This window comes from Oncorhynchus tshawytscha, linkage group LG02 (genome assembly GCF_018296145.1).
Source record: "Oncorhynchus tshawytscha isolate Ot180627B linkage group LG02, Otsh_v2.0, whole genome shotgun sequence".
In the NCBI taxonomy this organism is placed as follows: domain Eukaryota; kingdom Metazoa; phylum Chordata; class Actinopteri; order Salmoniformes; family Salmonidae; genus Oncorhynchus; species Oncorhynchus tshawytscha.
The window spans coordinates 12261374-12287396 of NC_056430.1; the positions used below are offsets into that span (position 1 = coordinate 12261374).

General features: G+C 46.6%; 1 protein-coding gene across 1 annotated transcript; it reads right to left on the reverse strand.

Moving 5' to 3' along the window:
• Positions 1–87: 87 nt before the first annotated feature.
• Positions 88–25654, reverse strand: tasora (transcription activation suppressor a). Its single transcript, XM_024384006.2, is given in 24 exon segments — positions 88–2272; positions 2529–2684; positions 3167–3345; positions 3964–4072; positions 4285–4444; positions 4905–5027; positions 5207–6113; positions 6115–8113; positions 9179–9308; positions 9487–9800; positions 10050–10617; positions 12540–12808; positions 12887–12959; positions 13044–13147; positions 14944–15047; positions 15203–15308; positions 15482–15513; positions 16035–16165; positions 16375–16509; positions 16621–16712; positions 17026–17098; positions 17405–17497; positions 17607–17752; positions 25230–25654. Coding segments are annotated over 24 exon segments (7443 nt in total). The 5' UTR covers positions 25462–25654; the 3' UTR covers positions 88–1064.
• Between the last annotated feature and the right edge of the window lie 369 nt (positions 25655–26023).

A 26023-nucleotide genomic window follows, 5' to 3' on the forward strand; every position in this document is an offset into this window, starting at 1 on the left:
CAATTATTTAAAAGGGAAACTAAGGTAAATTTGTTAATGTCTGGATTAAGTCAGTCCTAGTAGAAATAGTTTGACAAAACAAAGCCATAATTTTGACAAGCATGTTTTAATACAAACAAAGTTGTAAAAAATAACATTAAGATAAAAACCACTGGTTTTCTGTACAAGGCCACATGGCTACAGTATACTTCTTTACAAAACCAAAAAAGGTACAAGGATATTAATTTAGGCCTAGATTCAATCAGATCAAGCGTAGCATAGTGGATGGTTTAGTGGTGTTGAAGGTCAAACTGAGGCATCAAATCGGTGAGCAGCTGCTCTTGTGATAATTGTCACTCAGCCACACCTGGCCCTCTCCCATTAGACGTTCAGAATGAGGAAGTGTAGGCTATATAGAAATAATCACGCTCTAATTGAACAATCCTGAAACTTAATATTGAGGGTTTCTATCTCCTAATGGAGGTGTAGACTACATCTCACATTCCACTGTTCAAACTTATAATGGGATTTCTCTTAATGCAACACCGTTCAGACAATGGCAATGTCCACTGGGTATAATGCCAGGAGCTGCTAGTGGATTTGACAGCTCTGCTGTTCCACCGCCGAAACAACCGCTACGCAGATGTCGGCTAAAGGGGATCTGATTGAATACAGCCCCTAAACAAACAAGTAATAACAAAAAGTTTTCCTAGAAAATACAAATATAATTGTTTGGTTTGACAAGATCTGACAGGTTAGTGAGTAGTATCATCAGCAGGCAGCACCAGCCAGGCCACAGCTGGCTTTACCATCTGGAAGGGGGAAAAAATTATTTCCTGTCAAGTAAAGCGCTTCTTTAGGATCATAAATGAAGATTCACTAGTGGAGCCTGTTTGGGACAGGAGGGTTCAGTTAGAAATGTAATGTGTAGAAGAGATTTGACTCGGTCAAGTAGGTAGTCGTGCTAGTTGCTCTCTATCCATCTGGGCACAACAGAAAACAAAAATGAACATCCCGGTATATCCTCAGTGTTTTCAGGTTGATACCTACTGAACACAACTCTTGTTTGTTCACTCGGCCGTTCGTCACCGCTTCCAAGGGCCATTCCCACGCCCCTGGTTAGCAGTCTGGTTACTACCCCAGGGGTGATGAGGGTTCCCCATCAGTCGTGAAGGGAAGGTGTGGCGCCCCAGCCCCATGTTCTGCTGCTGAAGGCCCCATAGACAGGACTCTGACCCCCCTGCCTGGCCCATCCTAGCCCAGCCAATGGCATTAGGCATCAATGGTCTAATACCCCCCCGTCCTGCAGGTCCTTCCAGCCTATTCAACATGGGCCTTTGGAATATGCTCATGCCATGGTTGTGCAGATTGAGGTTACTGTTCAGGAACAGTGTATTAGGCATGGGTAACAAGCCGTTTCTCTGCTGCTGTCTGGCTGCCTGTGCCAGTCTGTCTGTCGCTGCCGCTATGTAATCCCCACCACCAACTGGCCGGGGGGCTGCTGCCCTGGGACCTGGAGGACCAGGGAGGGGGCTGCTAGGGGCTTTGTCAGTCATTCCTCCTCCCCCCTGGAGGCTGCCTTCTACTGGGCTGGGTTTAGTGTTCTCCCCCTGGGACCTTGGAGGCTCAGGGCCTGGGGGGTTGCTGGGTGTGGCCCCCGACTCCCCATGGCCCTCAGTGACAATGCCAGCTAAAGGATCCCGGTGACTGCTGAAAGCGTTCAGTCTGCCCTGGGAGCCACACAAAGACATATCACTGGTCACGTCGGCACCAGCAGTTACACTCAGACCGAGCTTAGAGTGGAGTGAGGAGAGGGTAGCTTCTTTAGCCTGCCATGTGGGGGTCAGTCCCACTTCCTTCTGGATCCCAGCAGGGGACTGGCTGGAGCGGAGAGGGACAGGACCAAGGAGAGAGACAGGGGAAGGGGTGAAACTAGGAGTGAGGAGACCAGGGGTGAGGAAACCAACTCCAGAGTCCCCTAGACACCCTGGTGAGTCTGTACCCAGGCCAGGAATCCTTGGTCCTGGTGGGGACTCTGGTCTCTCCCCATCCACCTCTGGAGGTGCCATCTGTGAGCGAGCAGCCTTATCAGCCTTGAACTGAGAGATGGCCTCCTTCAGGGCCTGGAAGTTGAGCTCCATGGGTGTCCCCGCGTCAGGAACAAGCTGGTCGGGGAGGGATGGACGGAAGTCATCCTCGTTCAGCGGAGTGGACAGGCGGTCCACCAGGCGATCTGGGGAGGAGGGGGAGTCCAGAAGGATCGGTTCCTCCAGCACATGCTTTTCCTCTCGGACTGTGGATGGAAAATACAAACGGTTAACAGTGTTATGGGTCAATTGGAATAAACATTAGGAAGGGCAGAATTGTTCTGTGCTCTAGAGATCCTGTTTAGATGCCTTGTTACCCTCAAACAATATGATCCTGTAATATCCCATTGGCCAACAGCATTGCCTGACCATGTCACCTGACCAGAACAAACTCTGTGCACTAGTTACAGGCTATGGTCAGTGGAAAAACTCCTGTTCCTAAATATGACCCATATTAACTACCTGTAGTAGCTGCAGCTATGAGGTCTACTGAGGTAGACCGCTTGTCTCTGATGTCATGGAAACCAACTAGGCCACCGAAGTTGTGCATGATGTCGTTGATGTTGGCGATGACGATGCCAGTACTGGAGTAGTGGGGGAACATCTCGAAGTGGCTCTCTGGAACAGCAAAACAAAGAGAAGCGCTAGTTTAGCGTGTGTGTTACCTGTGAGGAAGATGTGTCGTTGCTGAATGTGCTGTGCCTGCAGCTTGATCAAAGTCTAGGTTGTGTGTGTTACCCGTGAGGAAGATGTGTCGTTGCTGAATGTGCTGTGCCTGCAGCTTGATCAAAGTCTAGGTTGTGTGTGTTACCCGTGAGGAAGATGTGTCGTTGCTGAATGTGCTGTGCCTGCAGCTTGATCAAAGAGGTTGTGTGTGTTACCCGTGAGGAAGATGATGTGTCGTTGCTGAATGTGCTGTGCCTGCAGCTTGATCAAAGTCTAGGTTGTGTGTGTTACCCGTGAGGAAGATGTGTTGTTGCTGAAGCTGTGCCTGCAGCTTGATCAAAGTCTAGGTTGTGTGTGTTACCCGTGAGGAAGATGTGTCGTTGCTGAATGTGCTGTGCCTGCAGCTTGATCAAAGTCTAGGTTGTGTGTGTTACCCGTGAGGAAGATGATGTGTCGTTGCTGAATGTGCTGTGCCTGCAGCTTGAGGAGACAGTCCAGGTCGGGGGCGGGGCGAGATGGAGCGTCACACTCATGGTATGGCAGGAACTCCACAATGTTTTTCTTCTGGTACGTGGTCAGCAGGTTCAAGATCTTCCTGGCTTCACTTTTAAACCTGATGGGGACAGAGATGAGGAGAATGAGTTTAATCAAACCTGAGAAGTTAGAAAACAAATCCCAATTTTCCCCTGCCACTTTGAACAGAATTTCTACTTATTGCATTTACGGCCAATCAGCAGTTGAAACAAAGCATCCTCCCACCACTGTTTTGGGAAAAAGCTGAGGGATGGGCCTGGAGAAATGTTATCACTCAAATTCATAGATATGTTATGGATGTTCAGACCTCAACATGATTGTTTTTAACCAGGTTGAGGCTACCCAGTTTGCATTTATTTTGTTTACAAAAATTGAAGTAAAAACAAACGTATATTTTAGGTTCTGATGGGGTACGTCAGTTGAACTAAGCTCATACGGCATTTAAGTTATATTCTTCCAAGAATCAATGGGTACATATAATTAATTTATAAGTCCAAAAATGTGGATTGCCCCAGTTATTCTGGATAAGTGCGTCCTCTGCTTAATGACTAAAATGTCAAATGTAGTTAAATCTTAGTTTGGAGTTTTGCACATACTAGTTTCACCAAAGCAACAAAAACTGCCTTCCAGTTTGTTCATAATATAATGATTTTATGCTGAAGCTATTGAACCTTGACCATTTCAAAAGCACCAGTACCTGGACTGTTCCTTGAGTTTCTTCTGGGTCTTCCAGTGGACCCTCCACCTCCACACGCTCTCTGCTGAGTTCTGTTGGTCCAGGAACATCAGAATCACCCGCAGACGCTCTACAACAACATGTCACTCAATTACAGAATGTAAAAACCCCCTGCTGGTCAACAATAAAACAACAGGCAGTTGGGGCCATGCACCAGTCCCAGACACATGTGCTCAATGTCTATCCAAAAGCATTAGTGCAAGCCTGCTGTTTTCTGAGTCTCCTTAACCTTTGTGGTTTTCTTCATGTTAGTATGCTGCCCCACTAAAACTCAAGACTCACCGTGAGTGATGTAGTCAGGGTTGAGGACAAACTCGTCTGAGACGACGAATCCCCCAGAGACAAACAGCTCGTTGTAGGTGTGGTTCTTCACATCGTCCAGACTGTCTACTCCAGCGAAGATCACCGACGGCTGCCTCTTCAACCGCACCAGCGCCGGGATCTGACCAACATGATTAACACAACACCACATTATTAGAGCGGAACGGCCTTGACACTTTATTAAGAACACCTTAGAGCCGTTACTGATGTTACGACCTGCCGTTACTGATGTTACGACCTGCCGTTACTGATGTTACGACCTGATGTTACTGATGTTACGACCTGATGTTATGACCTGCCGTTACAACCTGACTGATGTTACGACCTGATGTTATGACCTGCCGTTACGACCTGCCTGATGTTACGACCCGCCTGATGTTACGACCTGCCTGATGTTACTGATTTTACGACCTGATATGACCTGGCAATGGCAGAACAGGTCAACTTTCTTTCATTACACTAAAGATGCCAAGCATGTTAGTTACCAGGTCCACGTTCAGAAAGGCACAATGTAGTGTGATGTATATTACGGATATATTTCAGAGAAATATCATGATATATTTCATATTATTGTAGTATACCTTGTGAATGTGCGCTGCAATGTCCTTGTTCTGGATGAGAACCATTAGTTTGTCCATCCGGTTCTCTCTCTCCAGGAAACTCACAGGACTGCGTTCTACGTTACCCAACCTCTGGAGGTACTCCTAGTGGGATGAGAGAGAAACAAGGTCAGTTTCATACATGGACACTACTACAATACATACACACCAAGCTCTCTCTCCATGTTTAAATGTGTATTTATAAAGCTCACCCCAGACACCATTCAAATCATTCAAATGCATTTCTAAAGCTATTTTTACATGATCAGTTGCTTTACAATAACCTTGATGTGGTGGGAGACCTCCCTCTCCCTCTCCTGTGTGTGGATGTAGAACTGGACAGAGTTCTTCTGGACATCCTTTATAATCTCCACCAGGTTACTGAACAACTCAGGCTTCAGCTGGCTGATCAGACTACTGATGGCTGAAGGGGAGGCGGGACCTGGCCCTGGGACAGGCTCTACCACTGGCCCGCCCACCCCTGACAAACTGTCAATCATCTGAGTGCGAGGAGGAGGTGGAGCCGCCACGGTGGCTTCTGAAACCGGCTGATCCAACATTACGACATCGTCTTTTGCTTCAAACATTGCACTTGTTTGAGGCGTGAACTTTGCTCGTAGCCCTCGGACATCCAAGTCAGTGTTCTGTGTTGTCCAATTATTTGCTTTTGACATATCACTTGGCTTACAGGTTCCCAGTCTCCCGCCAGAATCAGGGTTCTGTGTTGAAGTTGTCCATTGACTGTCCAGTGGTTGGAGGGACAGGGGGGCTAGACTGAGTTGCGGTAGTCCCGTCTGTGTCTGTGGTGGGTTGTGGTAGAGAGTAGGAGAATAGGCCTTGCCGGGAAACGATGAAGAGGGAATCATTGTGCTATTATTATTATTAAAATGAGACACAGGTAGAGAACTGTACGAGTTTGAGCTATCAGGACCAGGGGCAAACAGGCCAGGAGAGTGACGACTTGGGACAGACTGAGACACAGCAAGGCTAAGACCAGGACCAGGAGAGAGGCGGTGGCTGAGGACAGACTGAGACACAGCAAGGCCAGGAGCAGGGGCAGGAGAGATGCGGTGGCTGGGGACAGACTGAGACACAGCAAGGCCAGGAGCAGGGGCAGGAGAGATGCGGTGGCTGGGGACAGACTGAGACACAGCAAGGCCAGGAGCAGGGGCAGGAGAGATGCGGTGGCTGGACAGACTGAGACACAGCAAGGCCAGGAGCAGGGGCAGGGATGCGGTGGCTGGGGACAGACTGAGACACAGCAAGGCCAGGAGCAGGGGCAGGAGAGATGCGGTGGCTGGGGACAGACTGAGACACAGCAAGGCCAGGAGCAGGGGCAGGAGAGATGCGGTGGCTGGGGACAGACTGAGACACAGCAAGGCCAGGAGCAGGGGCAGGAGAGATGCGGTGGCTGGGGACAGACTGAGACACAGCAAGGCCAGGAGCAGGGGCAGGAGAGATGCGGTGGCTGGGGACAGACTGAGACACAGCAAGGCCAGGAGCAGGGGCAGGAGAGATGCGGTGGCTGGGGACAGACTGAGACACAGCAAGGCCAGGAGCAGGAGAGAGGCGCTGACTGGGGACAGACTGTGACACAGCAAGGCCAGGAGTAGGGGCAGGAGAGAGGCGGTTGCTGGGGACAGACTTAGACACAGCAAGGCCAGGAGCAGGAGAGAGGTGCTGGCTGGGGACAGACTGAGACACAGCAAGGCCAGAAGTAGGGGCAGGAGAGAGGCGGTGGCTGGGGACAGACTGAGACACAGCAAGGCTAAGGCCAGGAGCAGGAGAGAGGCGGTGGCTGGGGACAGACTGAGACACAGGGCCACAGAAAGAATGGTTCCAGTATGTAGTGGTTGGAGGAGAGTGGTTAGCATGGTGGCGGTTAGTGATAGATGAGACCAGGGCAGGTTGGGTGGCTAACGTGCCGGGAATCCATTGGTCCTGTACGTTTATGATGGTGCCCATGCGGTCTCGGAGTGAGGTGACGTAGGCCTGCATTGGAGGGGACGAGTTGTAGAAGGAGACGTACTCTGAGAAGTGCAGGAGCGGATGCACCGGGAGCTGCTGTGAAGCATTCTGGGTATGGAGGAGCGATGAGCTGTAGTGGACGCTCTCTCTGAGCAGGAGGATCTGCATCTCTGTGGAGAAGTCACTGAACTGCTGGTCCAGGATACTTTCCACTCTGGTAAGAACGGGTCTCTGGACAGGAGGATTCTGGATGGGAGGAGGATTCTGGATGGGAGGAATGGAGGAGGGTGGTCTGGGTGACACCTGCCCTGTCTGTTTCAACTCTGTCTCCACATGTTCGTTCTCTTCCTCCACTAATTCCCCTTCCTCCAGCTGCTCTTCCACCCCATCTAGCACTTCCATCAGGTCTTCCTCCTCCTTATCTCCCTCCTCCACCGGTTCCTCATCTACCACTTCTATCACATCTTCCTCCCCTTTCACCTGTTCCTCTACCTCTTTAACCTCCTCCTCCTGTTCAACCTCTATTGTGTTTGGGTCTTCAGCTGCCACAACAGTTGGCATATATTTTCCTGTACTGCCTTCAGCTTGTTCCTGATCAGCCTCTATGGGGCTAGTATGGGTTGGTTCTTCAGCTTGTTCCTGACCAGCCTCTATGGGGCTAGTATGGGTTGGTTCTTTAGCTTGTTCCTGACCAGCCTCTATGGGGTTAGTATGGGTTGGTTCTTCAGCTGGCCCTGGCTCACGGTAGGGGCTGCTGCTTTTCTCTGGGAGGCTGGTGCTCTCTGGAGTAACAGGGACCAGAAGGAGGCTCTGGTTTGTCTCGTCTGTGGTTGTCTTTTCATTGTTGGTTATTTCTGTGGGGTCACAGGGGGTTTCAGCTAATTGCTCATCATCCTCTATGGGACTGGGGTAGGGACTGGAGCAGGGACTGGGGTAGGGACTGGGGTAGGGACTGGGACAGGGACTGGGCTCCTCTAGGGGAGGACTGGGGCTAGGCTCTGGGTGCTCTTCTAGGGGAGGACTGGGGCTAGGCTCTGGGTGCTCCTCTAGGGGAGGACTGGGGCTACGCTCTGGGTGCTCCTCTAGGGTAGGGGTGATGTTTCTTTCCCTTCGCTCCAGAACACAGCGGGGGTAGCTGCTGGTTGCCATGGGGATCTGGGGTACGAAGCGCGGGTCCTGAGGGTTGTCCTTCTCTCTCTGGCAGTACTTCTTCCACTTCAGCCCTACACAGGAGGAAAAGGTATTAGTAAATATCATAATAGTGTCACATATCAGTTTCTCACAGACAAGTAAACAAGCATTTCTTTATACATATAAGAAAGAAATCCCCCCCCCCATCTTAAGTCTTCCTAGTATTTCCTTATTGTGGTACGTGAGTGATGGTGCAGGGAAAGTAGGATAGTCAGATTCACTGCTCCTCACAGGTAGCCTATGGAAGAGTGACTGCACCAGCGGCCCATCAGAAGACGACGGGCTTAGCGGCCCATCAGAAGACAAGATATAGCCTAGACCTCCGATCTTCACTTGAGTGCCTAGAAAAAGGATCTAATACTGACTTTATTTGAGAGAAAAAATCCAACAAAACCCTTTAGTGAGTTTGAATTTACTTTCTGTATCTATATATGGCTAAAATATCCCAAAAGTATTTTGACTGACTTCGTATAATTTTAGGCCAGCCTACTCTGTAGTTTGTTGCTATAATAATGTCAGTGGTGTAGCCTATATGACAATCACATTTGGCAATATACTATTTGTAATATAGGCCTAATGAGCTTAACACTTATTTTCAATCAAACGAAATTTAAAATCTGACGCTATTATAGGCCATTTGATAGGCTACAATAAACGCAGACAAAGGTTGAGCCGATGCCCGATCCAGATTGGTTGGGAAGGTCATCGAGCATGTGGCGAAAGAGGAAGGCTGCAGTCGAGGGCAATCACCGGACCTTCCTTTCCTCTGAAGAGGTCGACCTTTTGTAAGTGATGTCCCGTGAACCTGGTATCTCCAAGCAGAGCTGGTCTGAGGCTTGCCTATATAGAGCTGCCATGATCCCATACTGTACATGCCCGAGATACACCAATTTATGTTCTACATAGCATACGCTGCGTGTACAAAACATTAGGAACACCTTCCTAATATTGGGTTGCACCCCCTTTTGCCCTCAGAACAGCCTCGATTGTTGCATCTCCGCACTTGACAGGCTTGGATGTAGAGGGGCCTGGGGAAGGGCTGCACATTGCAAGACCCCTCCCGGCGATACAGAGGGAACATGATAGTCCATCCTTACCTGTAATGGGGATGAGGACCCATGGAATCTGCTCCTCCCCCTGACATTGCGAGTGCGATCTCCTGGGCGTTTCACCATTGGAACTGGGGCTGAAGCCTTCCAGACTGCTCATACTGCCTGCTGCCTGCTCCTACAGAGAGACACATGATAATACAATGTCATGTACACATAGGACACACCCATATTGCACTTGGATTTACAGTAATTGAATTCATACCGATAGCTCCTAAGTAGTTAAGTAATTGGAAGCATATCAGAGTAGGGGATATCCTCTTTGAAGTGATGCTAATGCCAGATGAGTTCAGTACCTCCAAGTAGTCAGCCTTGTCCTGCAGGCCCCCAGAAGGTCGTTTCCTCAGGTCAATGTCCTGATTGGGCGGCAGACCCAGCTTGATCATCCTATCAAACAGCAGAGCTTCAGTTTGCTCCGCCCCCTCTCTTGACCCTCCTCCTCTGCCCTCAGAACTCTGTGGCTGTTGCCCTGCAGCATTCTTCAGGCTGGTTAACATTTTCAGTAACTTGACTGCAGCCTCTGATCCGTCTCTCCTCAGGTCCACGTCTTTCAGACCCACACTATGGAGCATCAGAGAGGACAGACAGGACGGGTTCTTGCCCCCTTCAGCTAGAGGGAGGAAGTGAGAGAACAGAAGATAGATTGGGATCAACTCAAGATGTAATGTATCAGTTTTGGTAGGAGTCAGGAAGTTGTCCTCCTGAGAGCCTAGATCGACGAGAAGTTCGATATCAACTTCAACTTATGCTTTAATTATGACCTGTCAAGGGAAAACTCTGGGACCCATGTTATCCCAAAGACAGTGCCACAGTATTGAAACAATTCCAAGGCACCACCCCTCAGTAAGGCCTACCATACCTGGTCTGCTGTCCACTCCGCCCCTCTCCTGTGAGGCCTTTTTCAGGTACTTCAGAGTCCTCTCTGCAGTCTCCCTCTCCAGCTTCCTCTTCAGCCCACGGGGGTCCAACAGGCCTGCCCCCTCCTTCGCTCCTCCCTGCGCCTCTCCCCTCTTCCTCACATCCCCCTCTGCATTCTTCCGACACTTCAGTATCAAGTTGATCAGCTCCTTCACCTTCTGAAGGTTGGAGTCAGTGCGAGACTGAAACGGAGAGAGGTTAACCTGGACCGCCGGAGGCTGGGCAGCAGTGGGACCATTAGGCTTGACCTTTGACCCTACCACTGGCTTGTCCCCGCTGGCCCTACTACCACCCTCACTATCAGCCACAGGACTGATGTCATCAGGCACGACACAGTAACTCTCCATCATCTCCTTGGCTCGGACCACGGGCATGGTGTAGAGGTTAGGGCTGTAGACGTAGGAGCGCAGGTAGCCCTCCATGTTGAGCTTGTGGTGTTTTGGAGCCGGGAACAGCTTCCCTCGGTCATCCAGCTTGGTGTCGTACTCAGTCATGGGAACGTGGCGGAGCTAGAGAGGAGAGATGATGCAGTACTTTACCATCTGCTTGCATGGAAAATCACTAGCTCCATGTCATACAGAAAGGTTGACAGTATAACAAACCCAATAGATCATCAATAACATGCACCTTATGGCTGTCTTTGGACGATATGGGGAAAACTTTGACTCCAGACAGAAATCTAGCGAAAACAAATATATTTAAGGAAGCACTAGGAAGCACCAGTCTATTAAATAAACAGTGGTCAAATGAAGCAGTTGCTAAGCTACTAAGACTGTTTTTCTAGCACAGACTGGAATATGTTCCGGGATTCCTCCGAAGGCTTTGAGGAGTACAACCACATCAGTCACTGGCTTTATCAATAAGTGCATCGATGACGTCGTCTGTACAGTGACTGTACATACATACCCCAACCAGAAGCCATGGATTACAGGCAACATCCGCACTGAGTTAACGGGTAGAGATTCCGCTTTCAAGGAGAGGGACTGTAACCCAGATGCTTGAAATAAATCCCACTCTGCCTTCCGACGAACCATCAAACAGGCGAAGCGTCAATACAGGAATAAGATCGCATCGTACTACACCAGCTCCAACGCTCGTAAGATGTGGAACTACAAAAGGAAGCACAGCCGAGAGCTGCCCAATGACATGAGCCTACCAGACAAGCTAAATAACTTCTATGCTTGCGTCGAGGCAAGTAACACTGAAAAATGCATGAGAGCACCAGCTGTTCCGGACGACTGTGTGATCACGCTCTCGGCTGCCGATGTGAGTAAGACATTTAAACAGGTCAACATTCACAAGGCCGCCTGGCCAGACGGATTTCCAGGACGTGTACTCCAAGCATGCGCTGACCAACTGGCAAGTGTCTTCACTGACATTTTCATCCTCTCCCTGTCGGAGTCTGTAATACCATCGTTACAAGCAGACCACCATAGTCCAAGAACACTAAGGTATCCTGCCTAAATGACTACCGACCCGTAGCACTCACGTCTATGGCACTCCACACTGCCCTTTCACACCTGGACAAAAGGAACACCTATGTGAGAATGCTATTCATTGACTACAGCAGCTCAGCACTCAACACCATAGTTCCCTCAAAGCTAATCACTAAGCTAAGGACCCAGAGACCTGACCGTGTGGTGCCAGGACAACAACCTCTCCCTCAACGTGATCGAGACAAAGGAGATGATTGTGGACTACAGGAAACGGAGGACCGAGCACGCCCCCATTCTCATCGACGGAGCTGTAGTGGAGCAGGTTGAGAGCTTCAAGTTCCTTGGCGTCAACATCCCCAACAAACTAACATGGTCCAAGCACATCAAGACAGTCGTGGAGAGGGCACGACAAAGTTATTAGAGGCTGAACAGTTTCTACAATGCTGGTTGCATCACAGGCTGGTGTAGAAACTGTTCAGCCTCTAATAACTCTACATGTACATAATTACCTCAACGCCGGTGACCCTGTACCGGTACCCCCTGTATATATCCTTGCTATTGTTATTTACTGCTGCTCTTTAATTATTGGTTTTTCTTACTTTTTTTGTGTTGGTATTTTCTTAACTGCGTTGTTGGTTAAGGGCTTGTAAGTAAGCATTTCACTGTATTCGGCACATGTGTGGTATATGGCCAATATACCATGTTCCTGGATACCACCCGTAGCCGTGGTGTATTGACCATATACCACAAACCCCTGAGGTGCCTTATTGCTATTATAAACTGGTTACCAATGTAATTAGAGCAGTAAAAATACATGTTTTGTCATACCCATAGTATGCGGTCTGCTATACCATAGCTGTCAGCCAATCAGCATTCAGCGCTCGAACCACCCAGTTTATAATGTTCAATATACCACGGGATTCAGCCAATCAGCATCCAGGACGCAAACTACCTGGTTTACAATAGCATATCATTATCATGTCACACATTTATACCTTTCCATCGTGAAGTCCACTTAGGTAGTCCCTGGCCTGGTGCTCGACCCCGGCCGAGAGGTCAGCAGGCGGGTTGCAGCGCACTTTGACCAGGGCATGATGCAGAGCCGGGACAAAGCTTTTAAGCTGGGGCATCACAGTGTCATGGGAAAATGACGACTGCAAAGGCTCCTGGGTAGCTGGACAATTTGTACTGTATTTTGTCACATCCCTCGACTCTTGAAAAACAAAGAGTGCTTGAAGGCCTCTTTTCCACCCATCTCTTCTTTCTGGAAAAACACAATCATTACTAGAGCAATTACATTCTTCACAGTTTTAGCACATAAGACTTTAAACTCTTGACCTACCAGTTGGAGCAGCCATTTGAACTGAAGACAGGAGGAAGAGGAATCCTTTGTCAGCCAACGCATGGACAAGCACCTGCACATGGAACAGGTGTTAGAACAGCCCGGGAGCAAAAGCCTGCAATCCCAGTGGCTCTCCAGGAGGAGGTGCTGGACCTACCAGTCTCTGTGTCTCCAGGCCTTGTAGCAGTGCTGCCAGAAAGTCACCTGACTTGCTCTTGTCCACTACCTCCAGCAGACTGCAGTAGGTTCCATTCTTCAACACTACAATACCAACACACAGACATTACAGAAGAGACAGAAGCCCTGTGAATAGCAGCGGGTCTTCTTCAAAATTGCTGGTTGGTTATGGCAGGAACAGCTGAGTATTCAAGACGCATAAATTCCATTGTGAAATCTAAAACGCACAATTAGAAAGACAGCCGGTACCGATGTTGTACAACATGGGGCGGCAGGTAGCCTAGTGGTTAGAGCGTTGGACTAGTAACCGAAAGGTTGCAAGATCGAATCCCAGAGTCTTTCTAATTGTGCGGTTTATATTTCCCAATGGAATTTTCATGTGTCTTGAATACTCTGCTATATTGGTAACATGGTAAAAATCTGTCGTTCTGCCCCTGAACAAGGCAGTTAACCCACTGTTACTAGGCCATCATTGAAAATAATATTTTTTTTCTTAACAATTTGCACTCTAACTTCTCACTGAACACAATGTACACTACTGGTCAAAAGTTTGGGGTCACTTAGAAATGTCCTTGTTTTCCATGAAAACATACATGAAATGAGTTGCAAAATGAATAGGAATTATAGTCAAGACATTGACAAGGTTATAAATAAGTGATTTTTAATTTAAATAAGTGCCTTTCAAACTTTGCTTTCGTCAAATAATCCTCCATTTGCAGCAACTACAGCCTTGCAGACCTTTGGCATTCTAGTTGTCAATTTGTTGAGGTAAATCTGAAGAGATTTCACACCATGCTTCCTGAAGCACCTCCCACAAGTTGGATTGGCTTGATGGTCACTTCTTACAAACCATACGGTCAAGCTGCCCCCACAACAGCGTTGAGATCCTGTGACTGTGCTGGCCACTCCATTATAAACAGAATACCAGCTGACTGCTTCTTCCCTAAATAGTTATTGCATAGTTTGGAGCTGTGCTTTGGGACATTGTCCTATTGTAGGAGGAAATTGGCTCCAATTAAGCGCCGTCCACAGGGTATGGCATGGCGTTGCAAAGTGCCTTCCTTCTTCAAGTTCCTTTTACCCTGTCCAAGTCTCCTACTTTAACACCACAGCACCCCCAGACCATCACATTGCCTCCTCCATGCTTAACAGATGGCGTCATCACTCCTTCAGCATCTTTTCATTTTTTCTGCGTCTCACAAATGTTCTTCTTGTGATCCGAACTCCTCAAACTTAGAGGTCTGTCCACAACACTTTTTCCCATCTTTTTTCTGTCCAGTGTCTGTGTTCTTTTCCTTTTATTGGCCAGTCTGAGATGGCTTTTTCTTTGCAACTCTGCCTAGAAGGCCAGCCTCCCAGAGCCGCCTCTTCACTGTTGACATTGAGACTGGTGTTTTGCGGGTACTATTTAATGAAGCTGTAGTTGAGGACTTTGAGGCGCCTGTTTCTCAAACTAGACACTAATGTACTTGTCCTCTTGCTCAGTTGTGCACCAGAGCCTCCCACTCCTCTTTCTATTCTGGTTAGAGACAGTTTACGCTGTTCTGTGAAGGGAGGAGTAGACAGTGTTGTACAAGATCTTCAGTTTCTTGGCAATTCCTCACATGGAATAGCCTTCATTTCTCAGATCAAGAATAGACTGACGAGTTTCAGAAGAAAGTTCTTTGTTTCTGGCCATTTTGAGCCTGTAATCAAATGCACAAATGCTCCAGATACTCAACCAGTCTAAAGGCCAGTTTTACTGCCTCTTTAAATCAGCACAACGGTTGTAAAAAACAAGGACATTTCTAAGTGCCCCTAAACTTTTGAACGGTAGTGTGTATATTACTTGATCTCCAGCACCTGCTTAAAACCAGTGTGTGTGTGTGTGTAATGTGTACCTTCGTGGCTGCCTGCGTACAGGTTCCAGGAGAACAAAGCTGAGGGGATCATCTGATTCACCTGGTCTATACACATCACCAGACCCAACTCCAGCTTCTCAGGCCTAGAAACAGACAAAGACAGGTTCATTTACTAACATTCAATCCTCTTCACGTGGACATCTGTAGATGTAATGTGGCTGAAAAACAAATATTAAAAATAAACAATGACTTCATTATCAAGTTGACATTGATTTGTAAAGGAGGTCACATGACTCACAGTTTGAAAGGCAGGAAGGGGGGTGAGAAGGAGCAGAAAGAGACCTGGGACACTGCTCTACCCTCATTCACCAGCTCTCCACTCCACACTGTGTATTTACTCCTGCCTGTAGACAAAGAGACATGACAATCATACAGCCACCAACAAATAACACACACAATGACTGGACTTACTCAATTAAGTCGCTCTGGATAAGAGCACTGCTCAATGACTACAATTTAAATAACCCTCCATATTTTTTGCGCTGTTCATGAATTAATCTCAAAAGATATGGATTACCTGTACTTCCTTCAGACGTTTGGCTGTTTGACCTAAATAGCGAAAGAAAACAACAATTTACCTAACATTGTCACATATACACCTGTATTAGGCCACAGCCTGTCATTTCCAATGGGAACAAATTAGTCATAGTGGGCAGAACAAGCAAGGAGGTGGGTAGAGCCTGGTACGAGCTAGTGAGATCCTATTGGCCCATTCTAGCATGCAGCTACATATTTACGTTAGGGAACGCCTACTCTGAAGTGCGCGTTTGCAATAACTCAATTTGCCTTTAAACTCCTTGTAAATAACGCTATTTTTTAAAACTTTGGCAAAGGGTAAAGTCTACAAAACTGAATCCACTCTGTTCATAACAGACAACTGTATGGAGATCAAATGTTTGATCGATGAGAAAATTTGCAGAACGTCGGCCAAAATCCATCTCCTCCCACTGCCGGCCACTGTGCTTCCTCTCACTACCATATTTGGTAGTGAGAGGAACCGCCAAGCAGATGCTTCACATTTATACATCCGGTGAAATACCCGTCTCATTGTTCTATCTGTGCTGGAGTACCTCAGGGGAGCTATGGGCTTGGCTTGAAGAGGAGCATCTTTGCCTTTGAACTGGAAAGAGACCACTGCATAGGGACACACGTGTCTCGGCCGAGACTTCAGCTCATCAAAGTCATACTCATAGAAGTATTGCTGTGGGGGGAAAGAGTAGACGAACAGGACAGAATGGGACTTCCAGTATGACGACGTAAACACAAGAAACTTTAATGCCGCACTTGCATATTCAGTTTGATTTGACAGATGTTTCTGTTTTCCAAACAAACAGTATCAGTAAGTAATCGGTATAACACATCTACTGAGCCCCGTCCTCTACACACAATGTTGTCGGTACCAGTATTTACCTGAGTAAGCTCGTATGCTCTATAGGAGGTGAGAGATGTCACTTTGCTGGCGTTCTTGGAGAAATGGCTGTCAAACTTGGGCGTGGGGTCCAGAAGGTTCTTTGACATGTTCTCATAGATGCTCTTCACTTTACCCTGTGAGAGAGAGAGCACTTTCATTTATATGTTCAAAATGACCTTGAATTTTCCCTGACCACGTAAGGACGAGAACTTTTGAGAAAAACAACCAATGGTAGTTTTAGTTACCTTGATGACCTTGAATATGATGATCTCTCCCATGACTCCAGGGTTAAAAGGATTGATCTGCAGTAGGTCTGAGTTTTTAGACAGATAAACACCTGAAAGACACAACAGAAACAATTCAGTCCTAATCCTCCTTATAACCGTTTTACCACAGATGGAACAATGAGACATATTTCACTGGATGTATAAATGTGAAAGGTGAGAGGAAGCCCATTGGACGGCTGTGGGAAAAGATGGTCTCTTAGTGATAAAAATCTTTGGTTTTACTATCCCAAAAAATGTAAGATGTTCTACAATTAGCCTCACTTCGGTTTACAAATATCTGTATAACACAAAACTTCAATAACTACATGTTCCAACACTTTGTCAGGTTTAAATAGCCCAAAAGTGGATGGACAACGACCTTACCCTTGGAGGGGTTCCCCAGAGCTGTGATCCAGCTGTGCCCCACAAGCAGGCCCTTCTCACAGATCCATGGCAGCTATAACCAGGGGTATAACAGTATTATTAGACATAATATGTATACTCAATCATACATAGATTGAGTATACGCGGCAGCGTAGCCTAGTGGTTAGAGCGTTGGACTAGTAACCGGAAGGTTGCAAGTTCAAATCCCCGAGCTGACAAGGTACAATATCTGTCATTCTGCCCCTGAACAGGTACCAGTATTCCACCTACTCACAATTTTTTAACCCACTGTTCCTAGGCTGTCATTGAAAATAAGAATTTGTTCTTAACTGACTTGCCTAGTTAAATAAAGGTAAAAAAATAAAAAATAGGTTCTTACCTTGGTGGTGTCAGCCATCAGGAAACAATGGGTCTCCTCCAGTTCCTTCTCAGTCCTCCCATCCTGCTTCAGCTCTCTCCTTTTCTCTACAAACTGTCAAACAATAATCAAACAATGATTAAAAGAAAATATGAAAAAACATCTGCGCTGCAGATGAAATGGCATTTCTGGGTGACGTCAGCCGGCCTAAAGCATTGCTTACGTCCTTCTCCAGCAGCTCACTGTGGACCAGTCTTGGCTTGGTGTACATGAACATCCCGTTGGAGCTGGCTTCTCTGTAGTTGGATGACAGGATGGTCAAGATGTCTTCAAACTCCCGGGACTCTGACGACACATACTGGAACAAGGCTGTTGGAGACAAGAGACAGTCAGGTTGGTCAGTTCAACAAGTCTGTCTATCCCAATCACAATTTAATTTGTCCCGTGACAAAATAATTCAGAAATCTAGAATCAAGCACTAAAGTGTCCCACACATACAGTGGGGCCAAAAATGATTTAGTCAGCCACCAATTGTGCAAGTTCTCCCACTTAAAAAGATGAGAGAGGCCTGTCATTTTCATCATAGGTACACTTCAACTATGACAGACAAAAATAGAAGAAAAAAAATCCAGAAAATCACATTGTAGGATTTTTTATGAATTTATTTGCAAATTATGGTGGAAAATAAGTATTTGGTCACCTACAAACAAGCAAGATTTCTGGCTCTCACAGACCTGTAACTTCTTCTTTAAGACGCTCCTCTGTCCTCCACTCGTTACCTGTATTAATGGCACCTGTTTGAACTTGTTATCAGTATAAAGGACACCTGTCCATAACCTCAAACAGTCACACTCCAAACTCCACTATGGCCAAGACCAAAGAGCTGTCAAAGGACACCAGAAACAAAATTGTAGACCTGCACCAGGCTGGGAAGACTGAATCTGCAATAGGTAAGCAGCTTGGTTTGAAGAAATCAACTGTGGAAGCAATTATTAGGAAATGGAAGGCATACAAGACCACTGATAATCTCCCTCGATCTGGGGCTCCACGCAAGATCTCACCCCGTGGGGTCAAAATGATCACAAGAACGGTGAGCAAAAATCCCAGAACCACAAGGGGGGACTTAGTGAATGACCTGCAGAGAGCTGGGACCAAAGTAACAAAGCCTACCATCAGTAACACACTACGCCGCCAGGGACTCAAATCCTGCAGTGCCAGACGTGTCCCCCTGCTTAAGCCAGTACATGTCCAGGCCCGTCTGAAGTATGCTAGACAGCATTTGGATGATCCAGAAGAAGATTGAGAGAATGTCATATGGTCAGATGAAACCAAAATATAACTTTTTGCTAAAACTCAACTCGTCGTGTTTGGAGGACAAAGAATACTGAGTTGCATCCAAAGAACACCATACCTACTGTGAAGCATGGGGGTAGAAACATCATGCTTTGGGGCTGTTTTTCTGCGAAGGGACCAGGACGACTGATCCGTGTAAAGGAAAGAATGGGGCCATGTATCGTGAGATTTTTAGTGAAAACCGCCTTCCATCAGCAAGGGCATTGAAGGCATTGAAAACGTGGCTGGGTCTTTCAGCATGACAATGATCCCAAACACACCGCCCGGGCAACGAAGGAGTGGCTTCGTAAGAAGCATTTCAAGGTCCTGGAGTGGCCTAACCAGTCTTCAGATCTCAACCCTATAGAACATCTTTGGAGGGAGTTGAAAGTCCGTGTTGCCCAGCAACAGCCCCAAAACATCACTGCTCTAGAGGAGATCTGCATGGAGGAATGGGCCAAAATACCAGCAACAGTGTGTGAAAACCTCGTGAAGACTTACAGAAAACGTTTGACTTCTGTCATTGCCAACACAGGGTATATAACAAAGTATTGAGATAAACTTTTGTTATTGACCAAAAACTTATTTTCCACCATAATTTGCAAATAAATTCATTAAAAATCCTACAATGTAATTTTCTGGATTTTTTTTCCTTCTCATTTTGTCTGTCATAGTTGAAGTGTACCTATGATGAAAATTACAGGCCTCTCTCATCTTTTTAAGTGGGAGAACTTGCACAATTGGTGGCTGACTAAATACTTTGCCCCACTGTACATACACAGGGTGCGATTTTTTATTTTTTTGCCACTTGTCCCTTCGACAAGTACGGGAGATATTTTTAAATTAGGTTATTCTAGGAATATATTTTAAAGTTGTCAGAATGACATGACCAATGTTGAATATAGGGGATTCCCCTCTATTCAACAGTGTCAGTAATTTCTCAGCTCCCAATATTGGCCTCTGGAGATGCGGTTTACAACCTGATTAGGCTAAGCAGCGTTTTTTCATCAATTGCGTGTCACCATTTGCGGTTACGCCGATGGAAAGTTTAGGAAATCGGACATGACAATTAGATTAATACATGATAATGGCTAAATAGTTAACTACCGAGAACTAGCCGGCAGGGGTGCAACTTTCACTGGGGACATTAGCATTTTTGTCATCCCCCCAGTTTTAGCATTGGAATATGATACAAAACAAGGCAACGGTGTGCTTCAGGACCATGTGGACGCCTCCGAGAGGTTGGGTAGGCTGTTGAGTGTTTACCCGACTGGGTAAAAATAATTGTTACACCCCTCCCACTTCTAAAACCAAAGTTGCGCCCCTGCAATCCAGCATAAACAATATGTGTTGAATTGGCTATCTAATCTCTCTCCCTCCTCTGGCCCACTCACGTTTGCACACAAGCAGCTGAATACACACACCATGATTTTTCCAGGAATTTCATGACTGTACGAAGCCTGTTTGCTGACCAAAAATATGGTATAACTTTGCAAATAATTCACTAATTAACAAGTAATATCAACAAATGTGCGCAGGCGGCTACAATTGGCTCTCAATAGTGCATCTCGCAACCGGGGATGACTGAAAGACAGCTCTGCAATCCTACTCCAATACGCTCTGCAGAAATTGTGATAACAGCAGGGCAATTACATGATAATAGAGAGTGACACGGAGACTCAGATTTTTCATTTAAAGATGGCCAAACAAAAACCAATGATTGCAGAGTAAAAACAAACCATACAACTCTATGTACAATGACTACTTTTAACAATTCACACTGAACATTTTACAAAAACTTGTTTACTTGGAAGAACAGTGCAGCTGTTCAACACCATCATCCCAGAAACCCCTGGACCCACTCCAATTGGCATACCGCCCCAATAGATCCACAGATGACGCAATCTCTATTTCACCCCACACTGCCCTTTCCCACCTGGACAAAAGGAACACCTAACGTGAAAATGCTATTCATTGACTACAGTTCAGCGTTCAACACCATAGTGCCCTCAAAGCTCATCAATAAGCTAAGGACCCTGGGACTAAACACCTCCCTCTGCAACTGGATCCTGGACTTCCTGTTGAGCCTCCCCCAGATGGTAAGGCTAGGTGACAACACATCCGCCACGCTGATCCTCAACACAGGGGCCCCTCAGGGGTGCGTGCTCAGCCCCCTTCTATACTCCCTGTTCACTCATGACTGCACGGCCAGGCACAACTCCAACACCATCATTACATTTGCCGATGACAACAGTGGTAGGCCTGATCACCGACAACAACAAGAAAGCCTATAGGGAGGTCAGAGACCTGGCTGTGTGGTGCTAGAGCTATGATTGTGGACTACAGGAAAGAGGACCGAGCACACCCCCATTCTCATCGACGGGGCTGCAGTGCAGCAGGTTGAGACCTTCAAGTTCCTTGGTGTCCATACTACCAACAAACTAACATGGTCAAAACACACCAAGACAGTAGTGAAGAGAGCACAACAAAACCTATTCCCGCTCAGGGACTGAAAAGATTTGGCCTGGGTCCTCAGACCTCAGATCCTCAAAAGGTTCTACAGCTGCACCATCGAAAGCATCCTGACTGGTTGCATCACTGCCTGGTGTGGCAACTGCTCTGCCTCCCACCGCAAGGCACTACAGAGGGTAGTGGCCACCCTAGTCATAGAGACTGTTCTCTCCGCTACCACACGGCAAGCGGTACCGGAGTGCCAAATCCAAGAGGCTTCTAAACAGCTTCTACCCCCCAAGACTCCTGAACATCTAGTCAAATGGCTACCCAGACTATTCACATCCTCTCCACACCACTGCCACTCTGTTATTATCTATGCATAGTAACTTTAATGAACTCTACCCTTTAATTACTTGTATCTCTTATTCTTATTCATATTATTTGAAACTGCACTGTCGGTTAGGGGCTCATAAGTAAGCATTTCACTGTTAGGTCTACACCTGTTGTATTCGGTGCATGTGACTAATACAATTTTATTTGAAATTGTGATAGAATCATAAAGCCTTCCCTTTCAAATCACAAAATAATTTCACAAATGCAAAATATACACTTACTGTAGGCTGTTTCAACCTGCTTTAATACAGTTGCAGCGGACAGTATTTTTCAGTTACAACACGTTCCTGGCTTCCTTCTTCCAATACACACACAGGTGTTCGGAGCATGATTGTCTAATTAGCACGCGTTCCCTCTGTTTTCTGTCTGTCTTCATCCAATTACTTATAATGCATTCTGAAAGTTTAACGAGCCCTAGACTTTTTCTACATTTTTGTTACGTTACTTTACAGCCTCATTCAACTGGACAAGAGGAATACCTATGTGAGAATGCTGTTCATCGACTACAGCTCGGCATTCAACACCATAGTACCCTCCAAGCTCGTCATCAAGCTCGAGACCCTGGGTCTCGACCCCGCCCTGTGCAACTGGGTACTGGACTTCCTGACGGGCCGCCCCCAGGTGGTGAGGGTAGGCAACAACATCTCCTCCCCGCTGATCCTCAACACTGGGGCCCCACAAGGGTGCGTTCTGAGCCCTCTCCTGTACTCCCTGTTCACCCACGACTGCGTGGCCATGCACGCCTCCAACTCAATCATCAAGTTTGCGGACGACACAACAGTGGTAGGCTTGATCACCAACAACGACGAGACGGCCTACAGGGAGGAGGTGAGGGCCCTCGGAGTGTGGTGTCAGGAAAATAACCTCACACTCAACGTCAACAAAACTAAGGAGATGATTGTGGACTTCAGGAAACACCAGAGGGAACACCCCCATCCACATCGATGGAACAGTAGTGGAGAGGGTAGCAAGTTTTAAGTTCCTCGGCATACACATCACAGACAAACTGAATTGGTCCACTCACACAGACAGCATCGTGAGGAAGGCGCAGCAGCGCCTCTTCAACCTCAGGAGGCTGAAGAAATTCGGCTTGTCACCAAAAGCACTCACAAACTTCTACAGATGCACAATCGAGAGCATCCTGGCGGGCTGTATCACCGCCTGGTATGGCAACTGCACCGCCCTCAACCGTAAGGCTCTCCAGAGGGTAGTGAGGTCTGCACAACGCATCACCGGGGGCAAACTACCTGCCCTCCAGGACACCTACACCACCCGATGCTACAGGAAGGCCATAAAGATCATCAAGGACATCAACCACCCGAGCCACTGCCTGTTCACCCCGCTGCCATCCAGAAGGCGAGGTCAGTACAGGTGCATCAAAGCTGGGACCGAGAGACTGAAAAACAGCTTCTATCTCAAGGCCATCAGACTGTTAAACAGCCACCACTAACATTGAGTGGCTACTGCCAACACACTGTCAATGACACTGACTCTACTCCAGCCACTTTAATCATGGGAATTGATGGGAAATGATGTAAATATATCACTAGCCACTTTAAACAATGCTACCTTATATAATGTTACTTACCCTACATTGTTCATCTCATATGCATACGTTGATACTGTACTCTATATCATCGACTGCATCCTTATGTAATACATGTATCACTAGCCACTTTAACTATGCCACTTGGTTTACATACTTATCTCATATGTATATACTGTACTCGATATCATCTACTGTATCTTGCCTATGCTGCTCTGTACCATCACTCATTCATATATCCTTATGTACATATTCTTTATCCCCTTACACTGTGTATGACAGTAGTTTTTTTTGGAATTGTTAGTTAGATTACTTGCTCGTTATTACTGCATTGTCGGAACTAGAAGCACAAGCATTTCGCTACACTCGCATTAACATCTGCTAACCATGTGTATGTGACAAATAAAATTTGATTTGATTTGAACTTTGTTCTTACTTTGCTCTGTTCACCGTTCCCTCGATCCCGACTAGTCTCCCAGGCCCTGCCGCTAAAACATATCCCCACAGCAAGATGCTGCCACCACTGTACTTCACCGTAGGGATGGTGCCAGGTTTCCTACAGACATGATGCTGGAGGAAACCTGGCTTCTCTTGATTTCATCAGACCAGAGAATCTTGTTTCTCATGGTCTGAGTCCTTTAGGTGCCTTTTGGCAAACTAAGCGTGCTCTCATGTGCCTTTTACTGAGGAGTGGCTTCTGTCTGGCCACTTTATCATACAGGCCTGATTGGTGGAGTGCTGCAGAGATGGTTGTCCTTCTGGAATGTTCTCCCATCTCCACAGAGGAACTCTGGAGCTCTGTCAGAGTGACCATTGGATTCTTGGCCACGTCCCTGATAAAGCCCTTTCTCCCCTGATTGCTCAGTTTGGGCGGGCGGCTAGCACTAGGAAGAGTCTTGGTGATTTCAAAAGTCTTCGATTTAAGAATGATGGAGGCCACTGTATTCGTGGGAACCTTCAATGCTGCAGACATTTTTCGGTACCCTTCCCCAGAGCTGTCCCTTGACACAATCCCGTCTCGGAGCTCTACGGACAATTCCTTTGACCTCATGGCTTGGTTTTTGCTCTGAAATGTACTTTCAACTGTGGGACCTTATATAGACAGGTGTGTGCATTACCAAATCACGTCCAATCAATATAATTTACCACAGGTGGACTCCAATCATCTCAAGGATGATCAATAGAAACAGGATGCACCTGAGCTCAATTTCGAGTTTCATAGCAAAGGGCCTGAAAACCTATGTAAATAAGGTATTTCTGGGTTTTTTAATAGATTTGCAAAATGTTCTAAATCTGTTTTAGCTTTGTCATTATGGGGTATTGTGTGTAGATTGAGGAAAACAAATATTTTAATTAATTTTATAGTAAAAACAGTAACGTAACAAATGTGGATAAAGTCAAGGGGTCTGAATAATCTTACGAGTGTAACGGAACAAAGATGATCAAGGGCTAGAAATTGCCCGGCAATAAAAACACACCCAGAGTACACTTTTCAGAGTAACAAATCAAATCAAATATATATTATTCTGATCCAACATTTTTTTCTATCGATAACATACAAAACACTACGACATACTGACTAATTGGGTCTCGAGAAATTGTACCTCTAAATTGTGTCCTGTAGAACAGGTTGTCTCGGACTTGTTCCCTGTATTTAGGATCCAAAGTCAGGGACTGTGGGTGTGTCCAAACAAAGACTACCAGCGTGCTAACGTTACCTGCTGAAACGGTGTGTAAAGATGTAGGCTAACAGCATGCACATTTCACACAAGACATCGAACTAACACAACTCTCATGTAGTGCCCACCTCCACTCTACACTCCAATGACTACCTAGCTAAAGTAGCTACCTGACCAGCTAAACCATGTTTCAATTTCAGGTGCAATAAAAGCAGGTGACCTTAGCGAAGAACATGCTAAATTAACAAGCTAACGTTACCCTCTAGTTATTTGCTGAACGGGGTCAAATTCAATGATCAGACAGATGGAATACAGTTTGTTTACAACTAGCTAGCTAGCTTAGCTACCAGCTAGCATGCAGTAACGTTAGCATTATTTAAATGTGGGAAAACATCAGCTAGCTAGCATATACGGCGAATTTAGCTATTGAGAAAGTAGCTACCTCTCTTTTCTTTGTTCTTTCTCGGTATTTGAAAGTTCAAGCGGTCCCCCGCCTTTGGAATATATTGAGTAGAAGACACTCCAGTTCTCGGTCTAGTCTCGGTACCACCAGCTTGCTCGGTACCAGAGTGCTCGCCATCTTGACTTGGTGTAACGTAAGTCTCGGGTGGGATGTAATATTTCACTGAGCTGTATTTCGATGCAGGGACGCTGCCACCACTGTGGCTCTCCATCTTAGATAAACACTTATTTGACAACAAAAAAAAAAAATGCAATAGACACTGATCTTTCTTGTTAAATCGGCTGAGAGTGTTTTTTCCCCACACACTCAGAGCACAGACACTCCAACCACATCTCCGCCATGCTGCTTCACTGACGTTTTCGACGCACGGATTGCCTTGCTCCCCCCCAACACCACCGCTGACGCTGCGGGATCAGGCAATCGATGCGTTGGGTTTTATGCGAAGGGTTTTAGCGCCACTTGCGGGTATATGAACGAACGGCATGATGGCTCGCTTTATATTACATTTTACACGTGAGATATATGAAGTCATTATACAAGAGTAGCTTGTTCTATTTAATTGTATATCTTTTTTACATTTGTGTTTCCGAAATATTCACAAGTACTGTCTCCTTCCACGTAGTTACTGACTAAAATAATCAGCTCTTGAATGACATACTTATTTGTTTTGTTGTCCTGATGCACAGATGGACAAAAGAAACCTGAGCTGGCATGAGGTGAGGCCCTTGGGAGACAAGGTACGCCAATGCCTGGAAGCCCACCAATAAGGCTTT